Here is a 14,348-nt window from a genome sequence, read left to right on the forward strand (position 1 = left end):
CTTCTTTACTTTATGTATGGTGTATTCACATGTATATCTTCAGAAGAGTAGTGGAAAGGGTACAGAACTTGAGGGAAAATGGGTGAAAAAGTGCAGCAGTGGAGCTCACTGGACACTGATGAAAGTGAACTAGGCAACTCATGGATGGAGATGGAAGAGAGGGACTGGGAGAGAATGAAGGAACGCATTACCTGATTCGTGTAATTGTAATCACTCTGTACATCACCTCTATACTATCAATAAAGTAAATTAAGTTAAAAAAAAGAGTTCCAACCTGAGTTCAAGCCCAGTATTGGCACACACACACACACACACACACACACACACACACACACACACACACACACACACACACACACACACACACCCCTTGATGAGGAGGTTAGCACAAAGTATATTGCCTAATTTCCCAAGTCACTGACCACCATACTTAACATATTCAACATTGGCCCTCGGGCTGGGAAGTTGGCTCAGTGGTAGAGTGCTTGCCTTGCATGCATGAGGCCCTGGGTTTGATTCCTCAGCACCATATAAGCAAAAAGAAAAAAACCGGAAGTGGCGCTGTGGCTCAAGTGCTAGAGCACTAGCCTTGAGCTGAAGAGCTGAGGGACAATGCTCAGGCCCAGAGTTCAGGCCCCACAATCGGACCAAAAAAAACAAAAAACAAAAAAAACACTGGCCCTCATTTTGAGATGAGAGGTGTGCGTGTGTCTGTGTGTGTGTATATGTGTCTTAAGTCTTCCATACATACATTAATTAGTTGTTTTGTTTTGAGACAAGTGTCTCCTGTGTATATTGTCCAGGCTGGCCTCTAACTTGTGATCCTTCTATCTCAGACACCTAATTGTACAACCATGCCCAGTATGTTCCTTTTGCCCTTCCTTCTCCAGACTGAATTTTCAAAAAAAAAATTGCTGGATGCCTGTGGCTCACGCCTGTAATCCTAGCTACTCAGGAGGCTGAGATCTGAGGATCGCGGTTCAAAGCCAGCCCGGGCAGGAGAGACCGTGAGACTCCTACCTCCAATAAACCACCAGAAAACCGGAAGTGGCGCTGTGGCTCAAGTGGTAGAGCGCTCGCCTTGAGCTGAAGAGCTGAGGGACAGTGCCCAGGCCCAGAGTTCAAGCCCCACGGCCAAAAAAAAAAAAAAAAAGTTTAGTAAGTATCCTAATTGAGAGAGGACAGAAATAACAAGACTCCTAGGTTGCACAAGAAGGAGGAGAATAGGGAGTCACATCTGTCTGTTCATGTGGAAACAAATGTCTGGGTGGAGGATGCAAATCCCAACAAGAAAGAGAGAGTAAGCAACTCCTACACTGATTAGTGGAAGATGCTGAGGGTGAAACAAGGATGGTTTCCAAGCAGAAAGGTTGTGGTGCCTTGTTGGAAAGTATCTTGTCTTCCAAATGCCAACCTGGCTGCCTTGCCCTCACTTCCCCCAACACAAGCTTGGTTTGCTACTTTGCCTGGAAAATTTCCTTCCAATCCTACTTGGCTTCCTGGCATTCTTGGAGCCACCTCCCTCTCCACTGTGCTCGGGCCACCCAGTAGTCTCATAGGTTGAATGCACGAAATGAAAACCTCACAAAACAATCACTTAATGTGACAGAAAGATTGTGCAACAATGAGGTCAGGTAGATTGGGATCCAGTTCATTTTCCCACTCAGTAGCTAGATGTCCTTCCTTCGTATAAGAGTTTAAAGAAATGAAGATGAATATTTTTCATATGTTTTGAGCTACGGTAGCTTTCACTTCTTAATTGTCTCCTCCTAGTGTGAACTCTTCATTTTTCCTACCAATATTTTGGCCTTTACTCATACCTACTATTGAGAGTCCTGCAAATACCTTTTTATTTAAATGGTTGTTATACAGAGGAGTTATAGTTACATAAGTTAGATAAAGAGTACATTTATTTTTTGGACATTGTCACTCCTTTCTTCTTTCTCTCCCAATTTTTCTCACATCCCCACCCACAAGTTGTATAGTTCATTTTCAACACAGTGTCTGTTGAGTACCATTGCTGCATTTGTTCATCCTTTGCTGCAAATAATTTTCATAATTATATTACAAATATTTTTCCAAAGGCTTTATTCTTCAAAATTGTTTATTAAGTTATGTTTGTTCATTTGTTTGTAAAATATTTATCAATTTTCACTGGTCTAGTGTCAATAAAGTGATTGTTTTGGATAGGAAGAAGAAAATACCACTCCAATACCTACCTTTATGGTAGGCAATTTGCATACCTATAGTATATATGCATATTTATTATATAACTATAAAGTATGTATTCTATAAATAATGTATGTATTCTATAAATAATATATATATTCTTTAACTCAATGATTTCTAGTTTATATCTGTTCTGAAGGAACAATGAATCATACACAAATATACAGAGAAACAGTATAAGGTAGATGTGCTGACAAATGCCTGTAATCTTAGCACTCAGGACACTGAGGCAAGAGGATCATGATTTTGAGAAGAGTATTGGTATTGTGTGATAGCTGTCTCAAAAAAAAAAAAAAAGAACCAAAGTACAGGCAGTACAAAACTAGATTACAGTAAAAGTTTATGACAATGAACACTGAGAAGAGACTAATTGTTAAACAATTTAGTAGATCTATAATATGAAATTATTCCTTTATTAAAATGATTTGACTGTATATGTACTGTAATGGAAAGTTCTTGTTGATATATTTTAAATGTGAATAGAAAGCTGGCAAATTTGTTATACAAGTATACCAAATATCGTGTATTACAACTTAAATAGATACAATAAAAAAAGATATGAAAGAAAAAAAGAGTTTAAAGAAAGTCTGATCGTGAATCGAAAACAAAAAACTAAACACTAGGCCTGGGAAGGTGGTTCAGTGGTAGAGTGCTTGCCTCACACGCATGAGGCCCTGGGTTTGATTCCTCAGCACCACATAAGCAGAAAAGGCCGGAAGTGGCGCTGTGGCTCCAAAGCTAGAGCACTAGCCTTGAGCTGAAGAGCTGAGGGACGGCGCCCAGGCCCCCTACTTTTGTATTGTACTTGGCACACAGCTGAATTACCACCCTTGCACGAATACACTCTGTATTCACGCAGATTGTGAGTTCCCTACCGGGAGGGAATGTCGAACTGGGTTCCAGCTCTCCAAGGCGCCTCCGTGACTAGAATGAATACACAAGACGGTCATTTTTAACTGCTGGATGATTACAGATACCACATGAATCGGCCTCTTCAGGGCGACCACAAATCCCAACGTGCCGCAGGAATCTCGGCCGGTTCGTGTACAAGAGAAGGTCTACACTACAGACCCGGTCGGGCGTTCACTGGACCCAGCAGCAGGAGGAACCCCCACGGCCGCCGCAGCCAGCCGCAGCCTGGCGCCACGCCTCCGGCTCAGACCTCCCAGGGGAGGGGCGCCTGAGGAGCACGCATGCGCACGGCCCCTGCCTTCCTAGCTCCACCCCGCGTGATTTAGCCTGTTCTTCGCTTTTCCCTCGCTGGGTCTTTTTTTGTCCCTTACTGCGTGCGGTACCAGCTTCCCTGCGGAAGTAGTCGTGTGTGAGGGAAGATGGCTGCTGCTGTGGTGGCGGCACCTGGGGCGATGACCGGTCGAACCAACAAGCGTGGTGGCGGCGGGCCGGGAGGTGGCGGCGGCGGCGGTGGCGGCGGCGGCGGAGCCAGAGGGACGGAGGAGGAACCGCCGCCGCCCCTTCAAGCCGTTCTGGTGGCGGACAGCTTCAACCGCCGCTTCTTCCCGGTCTCCAAGGACCGGCCTCGGGTGAGCGCGAGCCTCCGGGGGCCCCCGCCCGGCCACGTGTCCCCGAGGGAGCCGCAGACCGGGCTCCCGTGAGTGGGATGGGTCGGCCGAGCCGGCGGCTGGCACGCGCGGGCACTCGCGGGGCTGCCGGGTCGGCGGCGGGAGCCGTGGCGAAGGCTGACGGCGGAGCCCCGCGGGAGCCCAGCTCGCCCGGCGCCCAGCGGAGAGGCTGCGGTTGGAAAACGAGCAGCACCTCCTTTGGACTTGGGGAGAGCGATACTACACCTTAAGAAGGCTAGATCTCCATTTAGTCTGCTTCCCCCCCCCCTCCCTTTCCACATGTTAATGACAGCCGTGCCGTCCATCCAGATGGGTTTAGCGGCCGTATTCCATCAGCCCCGAATTACCTAGACCTGACATTGCTGGGTCACTCCGTACTCTTCATTCAGAGCGATCATGGACGGAGGGAAAACCTTGCCTATTACCAAAAGTCTGTCTGTTTGTTCGTTGCTTCCCCCCGACTAGTGGAGGAAGGAGGGGAGTGGGGACGGCCCATAACCCTTAGAAAAATTACCAAGGAAGGCCATTTTATGGAGAAGGCCTGAGCAGTGCCAGAGTTCTAGGCAAATGATTGATTTCCTTTGCCAGCAGTGGTCTGCTGTTCTGTAACAGCTCTGTGTTCGAGGCTTAACTAGATTCCATGACCAACTCAGGGCCCAAATAGTAACATCTTAAACTCTGAATAATGTTCATGCGGAGAACATTAAAGGCAGGAGTCTGTTTAGCCTTTGAATGTGACACGATAAAGCAAATCTGTAGTGTTTGAAAATACTGATAGAAGAGTAAAATTTGTGGTAGTGAGGGACCCCAAAGGGCCTTTATGGATTGAATACCTCAATTTTTTTTCATGTTTTATCCTGCAGGCCCTCTTGCCCCTGGCCAATGTGGCATTAATTGACTACACTCTGGAATTCCTGACTGCCACAGGTGTACAGGAAACCTTTGTCTTTTGCTGCTGGAAGGCTGCTCAGATCAAAGAACATTTACTGTAAGCCCCTGCCACTTTTCTTTCCATGTTTGATCTTCTTTCACTTGTTTTGTTTTTTTAGGATGAATATAACTAAGTGGAATATGAGGGAACATGTGTATTTAGTTCCCATTGTAAGATCTAAGGTGTTCTGTTCACTTTTTTTTTTTTTGGTTGTGGGGCTTGAACTCAGGGCCTGGCCACTGAGCTCTTTTGCTCAAGGCTAGCACTCTACCAGTTTTCTAGTGGTTAATTGGAAATGTCTCTCATGGACTTTCCTGTCTGAGCTGACTTTGAACCACAATTCTCAGATCTCACCTCTTGAGTAGCTAGGATTAAAGATGTAAGCCACCATTGCCCAGATCTGGAATCTTTATCAAGGTTCTTGTAATAAAAGTTAAGGAATGACAGATGCATTTTTATGAGTTTCATTTATAAAAATTAGTCCCAGTAAGTTTTACTTTATTTAATGGTTGTAATATGTAAATTACTAAAACAACTGAATATCTACACATTGTTCTGACCCTTAAGCATAGAAATAAGCTTTCTTTTTTTTCCCATTACTTGAGTTAGTATACAACATATAGTAAGCCCTTAAATACATTTTGAAATTTTGGCAAAGAGAATTGCGAATTAATGGAACTTTAAGAAATAAACACTAGGACACTGACTTCTATCAGACAGTTACTAAATTTGATAATAGACTTTAGAGTAGGAAAAGTAACATGAAAAGTATGTTCTCAGAGTGCTTTTATACTCTATATTTCTGTAGGATTTTGAGTTTAACTCCAAATTCAGGGACATGGGTTAAGTTATTGGGAGGAGATAACCATGTTTCTCCAACCCATAAAACAAAAACTAGTGACACTGGATGCTTAAAGCATTAATTAAATCTCTTTGAAGTTGAGGACGCTGGCAAGGATCCAATAAAACAAAGTGTTGATGCTGAATGGAGGGAGGTAAGGAAGGTCCATGGGATCTTTATGCTTGATTTGCTCATCCCTTTACTCCCTTTCCTATAGAAAATCCAAGTGGTGCCGTCCTACATCCCTCAATGTGGTTCGGATAATTACATCAGAGCTGTATCGATCACTTGGAGATGTCCTCCGTGATGTAGATGCAAAGGCCTTGGTCCGCTCTGACTTTCTTCTAGTCTATGGGGATGTCATCTCAAACATCAATATTACCAGAGCCCTGGAGGAACACAGGTCAGGATGAAAAAGAGGCAGTGAGAAGGGCTAGGGACTAGCAGAGCACTAAGCTGCTCTTGTAGCTGCCAATGACAGTACCATCCTATTTTTTATAGGTTGAGACGAAAGTTAGAAAAAAATGTATCTGTGATGACAATGATCTTCAAGGAGTCATCTCCAAGCCACCCAACTCGTTGCCATGAGGACAATGTGGTGGTGGCTGTGGACAGTGGCACAAATCGGGTTTTACACTTCCAGAAGACCCAGGGCCTCCAGCGCTATTCATTTCCTCTGGTATGTAGTATTTGGGGAACCCCAGGTAAGCAAGTGTCTAGCTTCAGCCGGAGAAATAAGCTAAAGTCCTGTATGTTCTTCCATTCAGAGCCTGTTCCAGGGCAGTGGAGATGGAGTGGAGATTCGATATGATTTACTAGATTGTCATATCAGCATCTGCTCTCCTCAGGTAAACTCAGAGACATCCAATAAATCACTTAGAGCTTGTTATTGTCCCCTTATAAAACAAGTGTACATTTCTTCTTGCCTGACTTAAAACAAAAAGGCTATCATCTTCTCCCCAGTGGGTTGAATGCCATGGATTCTGGTTCTTGTCCAGTTGTTATGGGTTTAACAGATCTTTAGGTTTTTGCTCACGGGAAAAGCACCTAGCTTTAGCCCACCCCTTTTTCTCCCATAGGTGGCTCAACTCTTCACAGACAATTTTGACTACCAAACTCGAGATGACTTTGTGCGAGGCCTATTAGTAAATGAGGAGGTGAGAAAAGGCTTCTAAAGCCCCTTTTAGGGGAAAGAGGGCTGTGGTTTTATCTCACTCTGGTAATTTTTTTTATTCCTTCTTATGTTTTATTAAGCTTTACAAGGAAAGAAAATAACTAGAAGACTGAGGGAAACAATCTATTAATAAGGGGAAAACTCTCAGGCCTTTTTTTTTTTTAACTATTAACAGTGAGAGGCAGAGAGGAATGAAAAGGCTTAGAAAGATGTAGTAGCTGCTGATGTTCTTCCTGTCTTGCTTGTTTGAGTGATCTTCCTTTCTTTCTCCTCATTCAGATCCTAGGGAACCAGATTCACATGCATGTAACAAGTAGGGAATATGGTGCCCGGGTTTCCAACCTCCACATGTACTCTGCTGTTTCTGCTGATGTCATCCGCCGATGGGTCTACCCTCTCACTCCAGAAGTGAACTTTACTGACAGCCCTACACAGAGCTGCACTCATTCCCGACACAACATCTACCGTGGGCCTGAGGTCAGCCTGGGCCATGGCAGCATTCTGGAGGAAAATGTGCTCCTGGGCTCTGGTACTGTCATTGGCAGCAATTGCTCCATCACCAACAGTATCATTGGACCTAGCTGCCACATTGGTAAGCACAGTTAGTGAAGGACTCGTGTCAACTACCTAGGAACAGGAACCTTGGTCCTTGTGTCTTTACCACAGGGAGTCCTCGGGAATAAGGAATTAGAGTGGCTTACCTTGAAAAAGGAGGAAAATCAGCCAGTCATCCCAGCTACTCAGAATGGTGACCTCAGGAGTTTGACACTAGCTTGGGCAACATAATGAGGCTCGGTCTTGAAAAAAAGAAAAGAATGGAGAGAACTAGAATATGTTGTAAATCTCTTAGGGATAATTTTTTGCATTCCAGATACCCTGTATTCAGGGCCAAGTAGATAATTAACATGTAGTAGTAACCTCTGTTTAGTGCATTGCAGTTTACCAAGGTCTTTTATTAGTTTATTTAGTCCTCACAAGAACTTTGGTAGGTAGGTATTATTTATCCCTAAGTTACTAATACACTTAGAGAGGTTGTCTTGCTCAGAGTCATAGCTAATAAGAGGCAGTACTCAGACCTGAATTCTGAGTATTCTAGTTATAGGTCCAGTGTACTTTTTACTTTCTCATAACTCTAGTCACTTTGGTTTTAGGAATGCAGTGCTTTTAATGGTACTGCCCCTTTACAAGAACAATGCTAAAACAAATTCTGTGATATATTAGAAGAGATGGATTAATGTGACTCTACTTGTACACATGAATATGATTCTCATAAGTTTCGGGGTTTATCCCAAGAAACCTTGAGCTCCATATAGTATAGTATACAATGGTTGTAAACTTGATAGGGATTAGCCAGGCTGAAAGCAATGTTCTAGGCTGGGGCTAGAGGCTAAGTGAATGTGAGTCATTGGGGGCATTGTGTTGAAATTAGGTAGCAGCTGTGCTGGTGTCAGTCAGCCTTTCCTTCGTGATGGAACCTTCAGTCACCAGAAGTCCTTTCCATCCTGAGCCAGGTGATAATGTGGTCCTGGACCAGGCCTACCTGTGGCAAGGTGTTCGAGTAGCTACTGGAGCACAGATCTACCAGTCTCTTCTCTGTGACAATGCTGAGGTCAAGGAACGAGTTATACTGAAGCCACGCTGTGTCCTCACTTCCCAGGTAAGATCTGTTCCATGCTGTGCGCAAGCTCTGAATTGAATGATGATTATGTTAAGCCAACAGGGACTTATTTCTACTGTAAGTCAGCCTGATTCGAGAAGCCAATTCCACTAATTTAATTTACCTTCTACTTGGCTCAGTAAAAAAAGAAAAATACCACTCTAATTGTGATGGGTCTGTACCATTCACTCCTTTTTTTCTCCCCTAGGTGGTAGTAGGACCTGATATCACACTGCCTGAGGGTTCGGTCATCTCTTTGCACCCTCCAGATGCAGATGAAGATGAGGATGATGGCCAGTTCAGTGATGATTCTGGGGCCAACCAAGAAAAGGAAAAAGTGAAGCTGAAAGGTGTGAGGCTCAACAGGTGTGGGGCATCTGTGCACCCTCTTCCCATAGGAAAGCCACCCTCTCTTTCTGGAGTGATTGATACTGTCACTGGGATTTCTGTAAAGATGGGTGCCTTTTTCAGGTTACAACCCAGCAGAAGTAGGTGCTGCAGGCCAAGGCTACCTCTGGAAAGCTGCAGACGTAAACGCAGAGGAAGAAGAAGAACTACGGCATAGTCTATGGGGTGAGTTAGTCTTTATGCCTGCCTTCCTCCTCCTAAGTCTGAATACTCTAAATATACTTGGGAGTCAGTTATTTGTTCATTTTTCTCTCATGCAATATATCTTCTCTCAGATGATATATCCATGGTTTTTCCTTATTTTTCTCTTTTTCTATGTTCTCAGGACTCACAGTCAACTTGGAAGAAGAGAGTGAAACTGAAAGTGAGCGAAGTATGGATTCTGAGGAGCTAGACAGCAGGGCTGGCTCCCCTCAGTTGGATGACATCAAAGGTGAGTGTCCAGGGGAACAGAGGCTTGGACAAAAGGCCAATTTAGCCAGGCTCACAACTATAAGCCACTCAGAAGGCGGAGATCTGAGGATTGAGGTTCAGAGCCAGCCCAAGCAGACAAATTCATGTGACTCTTATTTAAAATTAACTAGCAAAATTTTGAAGTAGAGACTTGGCACAAGTGGTAGAGCACCAGTCACAAGTGAAAAAGCAGAGCAAGAGCATAAGGCCCTGAGTTCAATTTCCAGTACTGGCAAGGCTAGTTTATTCTTTGTCTACATCAACTAGCCAAAAGCTCTTTTCCTTCCACATGATTTCTTTCTACTACCTGACTTAAAGCAAAGCATTCAAAATGGTATTAACCTATGAACTTACTTTTTTTCAGTGTTTCAGAATGAAGTTCTGGGAACATTACAGCGAGGCCAGGAGGAGAACATTTCTTGTGACAATCTAGTCTTAGAAATCAACTCTCTCAAGTAAGAGCAATTCTCTGCTTTCCCTCCATTCTCCTCCTGTTGGCAAGTTCAGACAGGTAGAGCTTCTCTGCCAAATGTTTCTTCCCCACGTAGGAACCTAGTTGCTCAGTGTTCCCAAATGGAGACCAGGAATAGCTTCTAACCTCGTCATAGACTTCTTCCAAAACCCCCCTTCCTGTTTGTTCCATCTGACTTTCTCCCATAGGGAACAACCCAGTAAAGCCATTTTGTCTCACTAATCTCCCCCCAGGTATGCTTACAACATAAGCCTAAAGGAGGTAATGCAGGTACTGAGCCATGTGGTCCTGGAGTTCCCCTTGCAACAAATGGATTCCCTACTTGACCCAAACCGCTACTGTGCCCTGTTGCTTCCTGTAAGTAAAGATTGGGGCTGGGGACAGGGTTGGGGTGAAAACAGACATAGGTCCTTCCTGTGCCTGACTTTAAAGGAAGTTAGGAATATTATATGGCATCTGGTTTCTTTTTCCTTGAAAGCTCCTTCAGTTCTAGAGCAGCTTTGATTGGTTCAGGAGAGTCAGGTTGAATTTAATCCTGAATGAGTTTTGAGATTCCAGAATTCAGACCATACAAACCTCAAAGTGACATATAGAAATAGACCTGAAGCTGGGGCACCGGTGGCTCACACTTGTAATCCTAGCTATTAGGAGGCTGATAGCTGAGGATCACAGTTCAAAGCCAGCTCAGGCAGGAAAGTCTGTGAGACCCTTACCTCTAATTAACCACCAGAAAACTGGAAGTGGTGCTGTGGCTCAAGTGGCAGAACACTTAACTTGAGCTGAAGGGCGCAGGGACAATGCCTAGGCCCAGAGTTTAAGCCCCGCAACCAACCCAAAAATAATAATAATAAAAAATAATAGATCTACGGGGCTGGGAAGGTGGCTCAGTGGTAGAGCACTTGCCTTGCATGCCTGAGGCCCTGGGTTCAATTCCTCAGCACCGCATAAGCAAAAAGAAAAAAGCCGGAAGTGGTGCTGTGGCTCAAATGGTAGAGCACTAACTGAAGAACTGAGGGACAGTGCCCAGGCCCAGAGTTCAGGTCCCACAACCGGACCCAAAAATAAATAAATAAATAAATAAATAATAAAAATAATAGATCTGGACATTTAGGTTTTATAAAAATGATGTATGCCCTAGAACAAGATCAGCCTCTGAGATAAAAAGAGGTATTTGATGCAGCCTATAACATCATACTCCCTTTTGTCTTCCCTAACCCTGACTGAATTAGGTCCCTCTGTAATTCTACAGAGTCTATATCATCTCCCTGTTGTCCTCCCATGTTATAAAAGATACATGTCATCAACATTGTCTTTGCTATTCAGGTATAGCTGCATTTTCAAGAATATGTTATAGCTCATTTCTTTTTTCTTTAGTTGCTCAAGACCTGGAGCCCTGTTTTTAAGAACTACATAAAGCGTGCTGCTGACCATTTAGAAGCATTGGCAACCATTGAGGACTTCTTTCTGGAGCATGAAGCATTTGCTACTACCATGGCCAAGGTGAATACTGCATAAAACCCTATGTTCCTTCATTTGTTTTGAAGCAGGCCTTGGTGACAAAACAGAAGCTAACATGAACTCTCAGTATGGAGTTTGGTTCATAGCACCATCTGCCTCCAGTTTTGTGTTTCTTACTAGAATAGTAGAGTTTGAAATAGGTATTGGTAAGGTAGCCATTTATGGAATCCTGGTGATATGCAACATTATCCAAAAGTTATACCTATCCCAGTACCAGAGTGAATAGCTCACTGTTGTCTGCTTTGGAGGAGGCTACTTAGTGTATGTAAGAAGCTGAGGGCTTGGTACAGATGATAAGGCCATACTTCTTCTCCTTCCATTATCCATCTACTTTATCTCACTGGGCTCTGCAAGGCCCCTGACATCCCTTTTCCTGGCCTCCTGCAGGTCCTGATGGCTTTCTACCAGCTGGAGATTCTGGCTGAGGAAACAATCTTGAGCTGGTTCAGCAAAAGGGATATAACTGACAAAGGTCGACAGTTGCGCAAGAATCAGCAGGTGAGTTAGGCTGTCTTCTATTCACCAAGGTTTCATGATCCTTAAGCCTAGACTCCCAGGACTCTGGTTCTTAGCACTTTTATCTGCTAAGGGGAGGGATCAAGGAGCAGTAGGGTACATGACCCTCTCGCAGTAGCTCTCCCTTTGGCTTCTTTACAGCTGCAGAGGTTCATCCAGTGGCTAAAAGAGGCAGAAGAGGAGTCATCTGATGACTGAAGTCGCAAAGCCTACTTCTGTGGTGTGCTTGGTTGCCCTCCTGACTCCTGGAACAGGACAAGTGAGGAGCTAGCTACAGAAAGATCAGTGATGACCACCGAGGCTGAGTTAAAGGAACAGAGCTGGACTGTAGTGTTCTTCCCACCACCAGCAACCATGTGCCTCCCATCCTGCAGGGGGAGTTGGGATGAGGGAAGTTTGGGCTGGAACAAAGCTCTGACTCAGGGAGAAGCTAGATAGCCCCTACAGGTGGAGGAAGGCCAGAGGAACAGCTTTCTGATTGGCTTTCCCTCAGGAAACACCAGAGTGCATCTGGCCCTCTTTGCTGCTTGTATTTGTTAATATTAAAGAGAGAGAGGATAGAGTATTTGATTTTTCTCCAAGTGAAGACTATATGACCAGGGCTGTAAAACTCTTGACATGACATAGCAGCCTTTCCCTAACACCTGGAGGAAAGGGAGGAGTGTTGTGGCCACTAGATGGTACTGTGGTACCTTGCTATTACTTCCGTGGCTTATGAGTAGTAGAAGACCAAGCTGCTTTTTTTGGTTACTGGTTATGGTCCGGGTGTGGTGTCCCTGAGCCTATTTCAATAGCTAGTCCTGTTTCAAACACGTTTCCTGCCAGAGGATGGTATGTACCAGGTATATATGAAACCCATTATCACTTGCCACTCCCTCTCACATGCCTTTTTCAGTTGACCCTGTACTAGTTCTGTCAGAAAAGCCAGGCTATTCTTTATCTTAAAGAAGTTAATCTGGGGCTGGGAAGGTGGCTCAGTGGTAGAGCGCTTGCCTTGCATGCTTGAGGCCCTGGGTTCGATTCCTCAGCACCACATAAGCAAAAAGAAAAAGAAAAAAGCTGGAAGTGGCGCTCTGGCTCAAGTGGTAGAGCGCTAGCCTTGAGCTGAAGAGCTGAGGGACAGCGCCCAGGCCCAGAGTTCAGGCCCCACGACCGGACCCCCCCCCCCCAAAAAAAAAGAAGTTAATCTGGTGAAAGTCTTAGGATATTTGTAGGATAAAGCTAAGGACTTCAATCTCATATTCTAGAAGACTTCCAGCTTCAGCATCCTGTGGCTCAGTGATGGGGAAATTGCCCCAGAAGCAAAAACAAAAACAAAAAACAGTAATAGACAACCTACAAACTAAAGAAGATCCTGTAAATTCTTATTTCCTGGGGCTGGGAAGGTGGCTCAGTTGTAAGCCATGGCTTCGATTCCTCAATACTACATACACAGAAAAAGCTGGAAGTGGTGCTGTAGCTCAAGTGGTAGAGTGCTAGCCTTGAACACAAAAAGTTTAGGGAGAGCACCCAGGCCCTGAGTTCAAGCCCCAGGACTAGCAAAAAAAAAAAAAAATCTTGTTTCTCTTACTGTTGAGAGTTTAATACATCCCAAGCATTCTACTAAATATTGTTTTGTGTTATTTAACCCTTACATCAGCCCTCTGAAGTAGATCTACCTGAACTCTGGGCCTGGGTGCTGTCCCTGAACTCTTCAGCTCAAGGCTAGCACTCTACCACTTGAGCCACAACGCCACTTCTGGCTTTTTCTGCTTATGTGGTTTGAGGAATCAAACCCAGGGCCTCATGCATATAAGGCAAGCACTCTACCACTGAGCCACCTTCCAAGCCCCCCCTTTTTTTTTTTTAATTTTGTTTTGTTTTGTGCTATCCTGGAGCTTAAACTCAGGGACTGTGGGCACTGTCCCTGAGCTGCTTCTGCTCAAGGCTAGCACTCTTACTACTTGAGCCACAGCACCACTCCTGGCTTTTTCTGTATATGTGGTACTAAGGAATCAAACCCAGGGTTTCATGCGTGCTAGGCAAGCACTCTACCACCAACCCACATTTCCAGCCCCAGTCTACCCCCATTTGCAGATGAGGTAGCTATACGCAGAAGAGCCCTATAACTAGTCATTGGTAGAACCAGAATCAGTATTGAGCCTAGGCCTGGAGCTTGTCCCTTTGCCTTATTGTCTTCCCTAATCTCCTCTGTGATACACACTTCTGTCTCTTTTGTGAGCTCTGTTGCCTTCAAATACAATGAGGAAGTAATTTACTTTGTTGACACTTAATTTGGCAAATGTCACTGGTAACAGGGAGCTCTTTGGGAACTCATAGGTGTAAGGGAGTCTTCATTTCAGCTGAATGGAAAGGAGTAAGACAAAGACGATATTGAACTCTTCATGGCTATTTGTTAGTGTGAGGGCATCTCCCTGTCTCACTTTTCTTCCCCTCTCCCCTTTACTCTATGAGACAAGCTCACTATATAGCTCAGGCTGGCCTCAAACTCCCTGTCCTCCTGCCTCAACCTCCTGTGTACCCTGTGGGCTACATGTATACATCACCAGACCTAGCTACTGAAGGTACT

At 44.6% G+C, this 14,348-nt stretch overlaps 1 protein-coding gene across 1 annotated transcript; it reads left to right on the forward strand.

Moving 5' to 3' along the window:
• Nucleotides 1-3,532: 3,532 nt before the first annotated feature.
• On the forward strand, nt 3,533-14,036 carry Eif2b5 (eukaryotic translation initiation factor 2B subunit epsilon). Its single transcript, XM_070029704.1, has 16 exons — nt 3,533-3,770; nt 4,673-4,797; nt 5,799-5,984; nt 6,083-6,260; nt 6,349-6,429; nt 6,661-6,738; nt 7,035-7,347; nt 8,267-8,412; nt 8,621-8,762; nt 8,884-8,985; nt 9,146-9,253; nt 9,638-9,728; nt 9,979-10,102; nt 11,120-11,245; nt 11,651-11,761; nt 11,921-14,036. Exons 1-16 carry the CDS (start codon nt 3,561-3,563, stop codon nt 11,975-11,977), a joined length of 2,178 nt encoding a protein of 725 aa, XP_069885805.1. The 5' UTR covers nt 3,533-3,560; the 3' UTR covers nt 11,978-14,036.
• The last annotated feature ends 312 nt before the right edge of the window (nt 14,037-14,348 follow it).

This window comes from Dipodomys merriami, unplaced genomic scaffold, assembly GCF_024711535.1.
Source record: "Dipodomys merriami isolate MVZ:Mamm:240054 unplaced genomic scaffold, mDipMer1.0.p SCAF_2, whole genome shotgun sequence".
Taxonomy (NCBI): Eukaryota; Metazoa; Chordata; class Mammalia; order Rodentia; family Heteromyidae; genus Dipodomys; species Dipodomys merriami.

Bases quoted from the DNA above. Each gene is read 5' to 3' on its own strand.
- Eif2b5 (XM_070029704.1), top strand. From the start codon at position 3,561: ATGGCTGCTGCTGTGGTGGCGGCACCTGGGGCGATGACCGGTCGAACC. The intron at 9,254-9,637 runs GTGAGTGTCCAG...ACTTTTTTTCAG, and splicing joins TCAGTTGGATGACATCAAAG to TGTTTCAGAATGAAGTTCTG. The intron at 9,729-9,978 runs GTAAGAGCAATT...ATCTCCCCCCAG, and splicing joins TTAGAAATCAACTCTCTCAA to GTATGCTTACAACATAAGCC.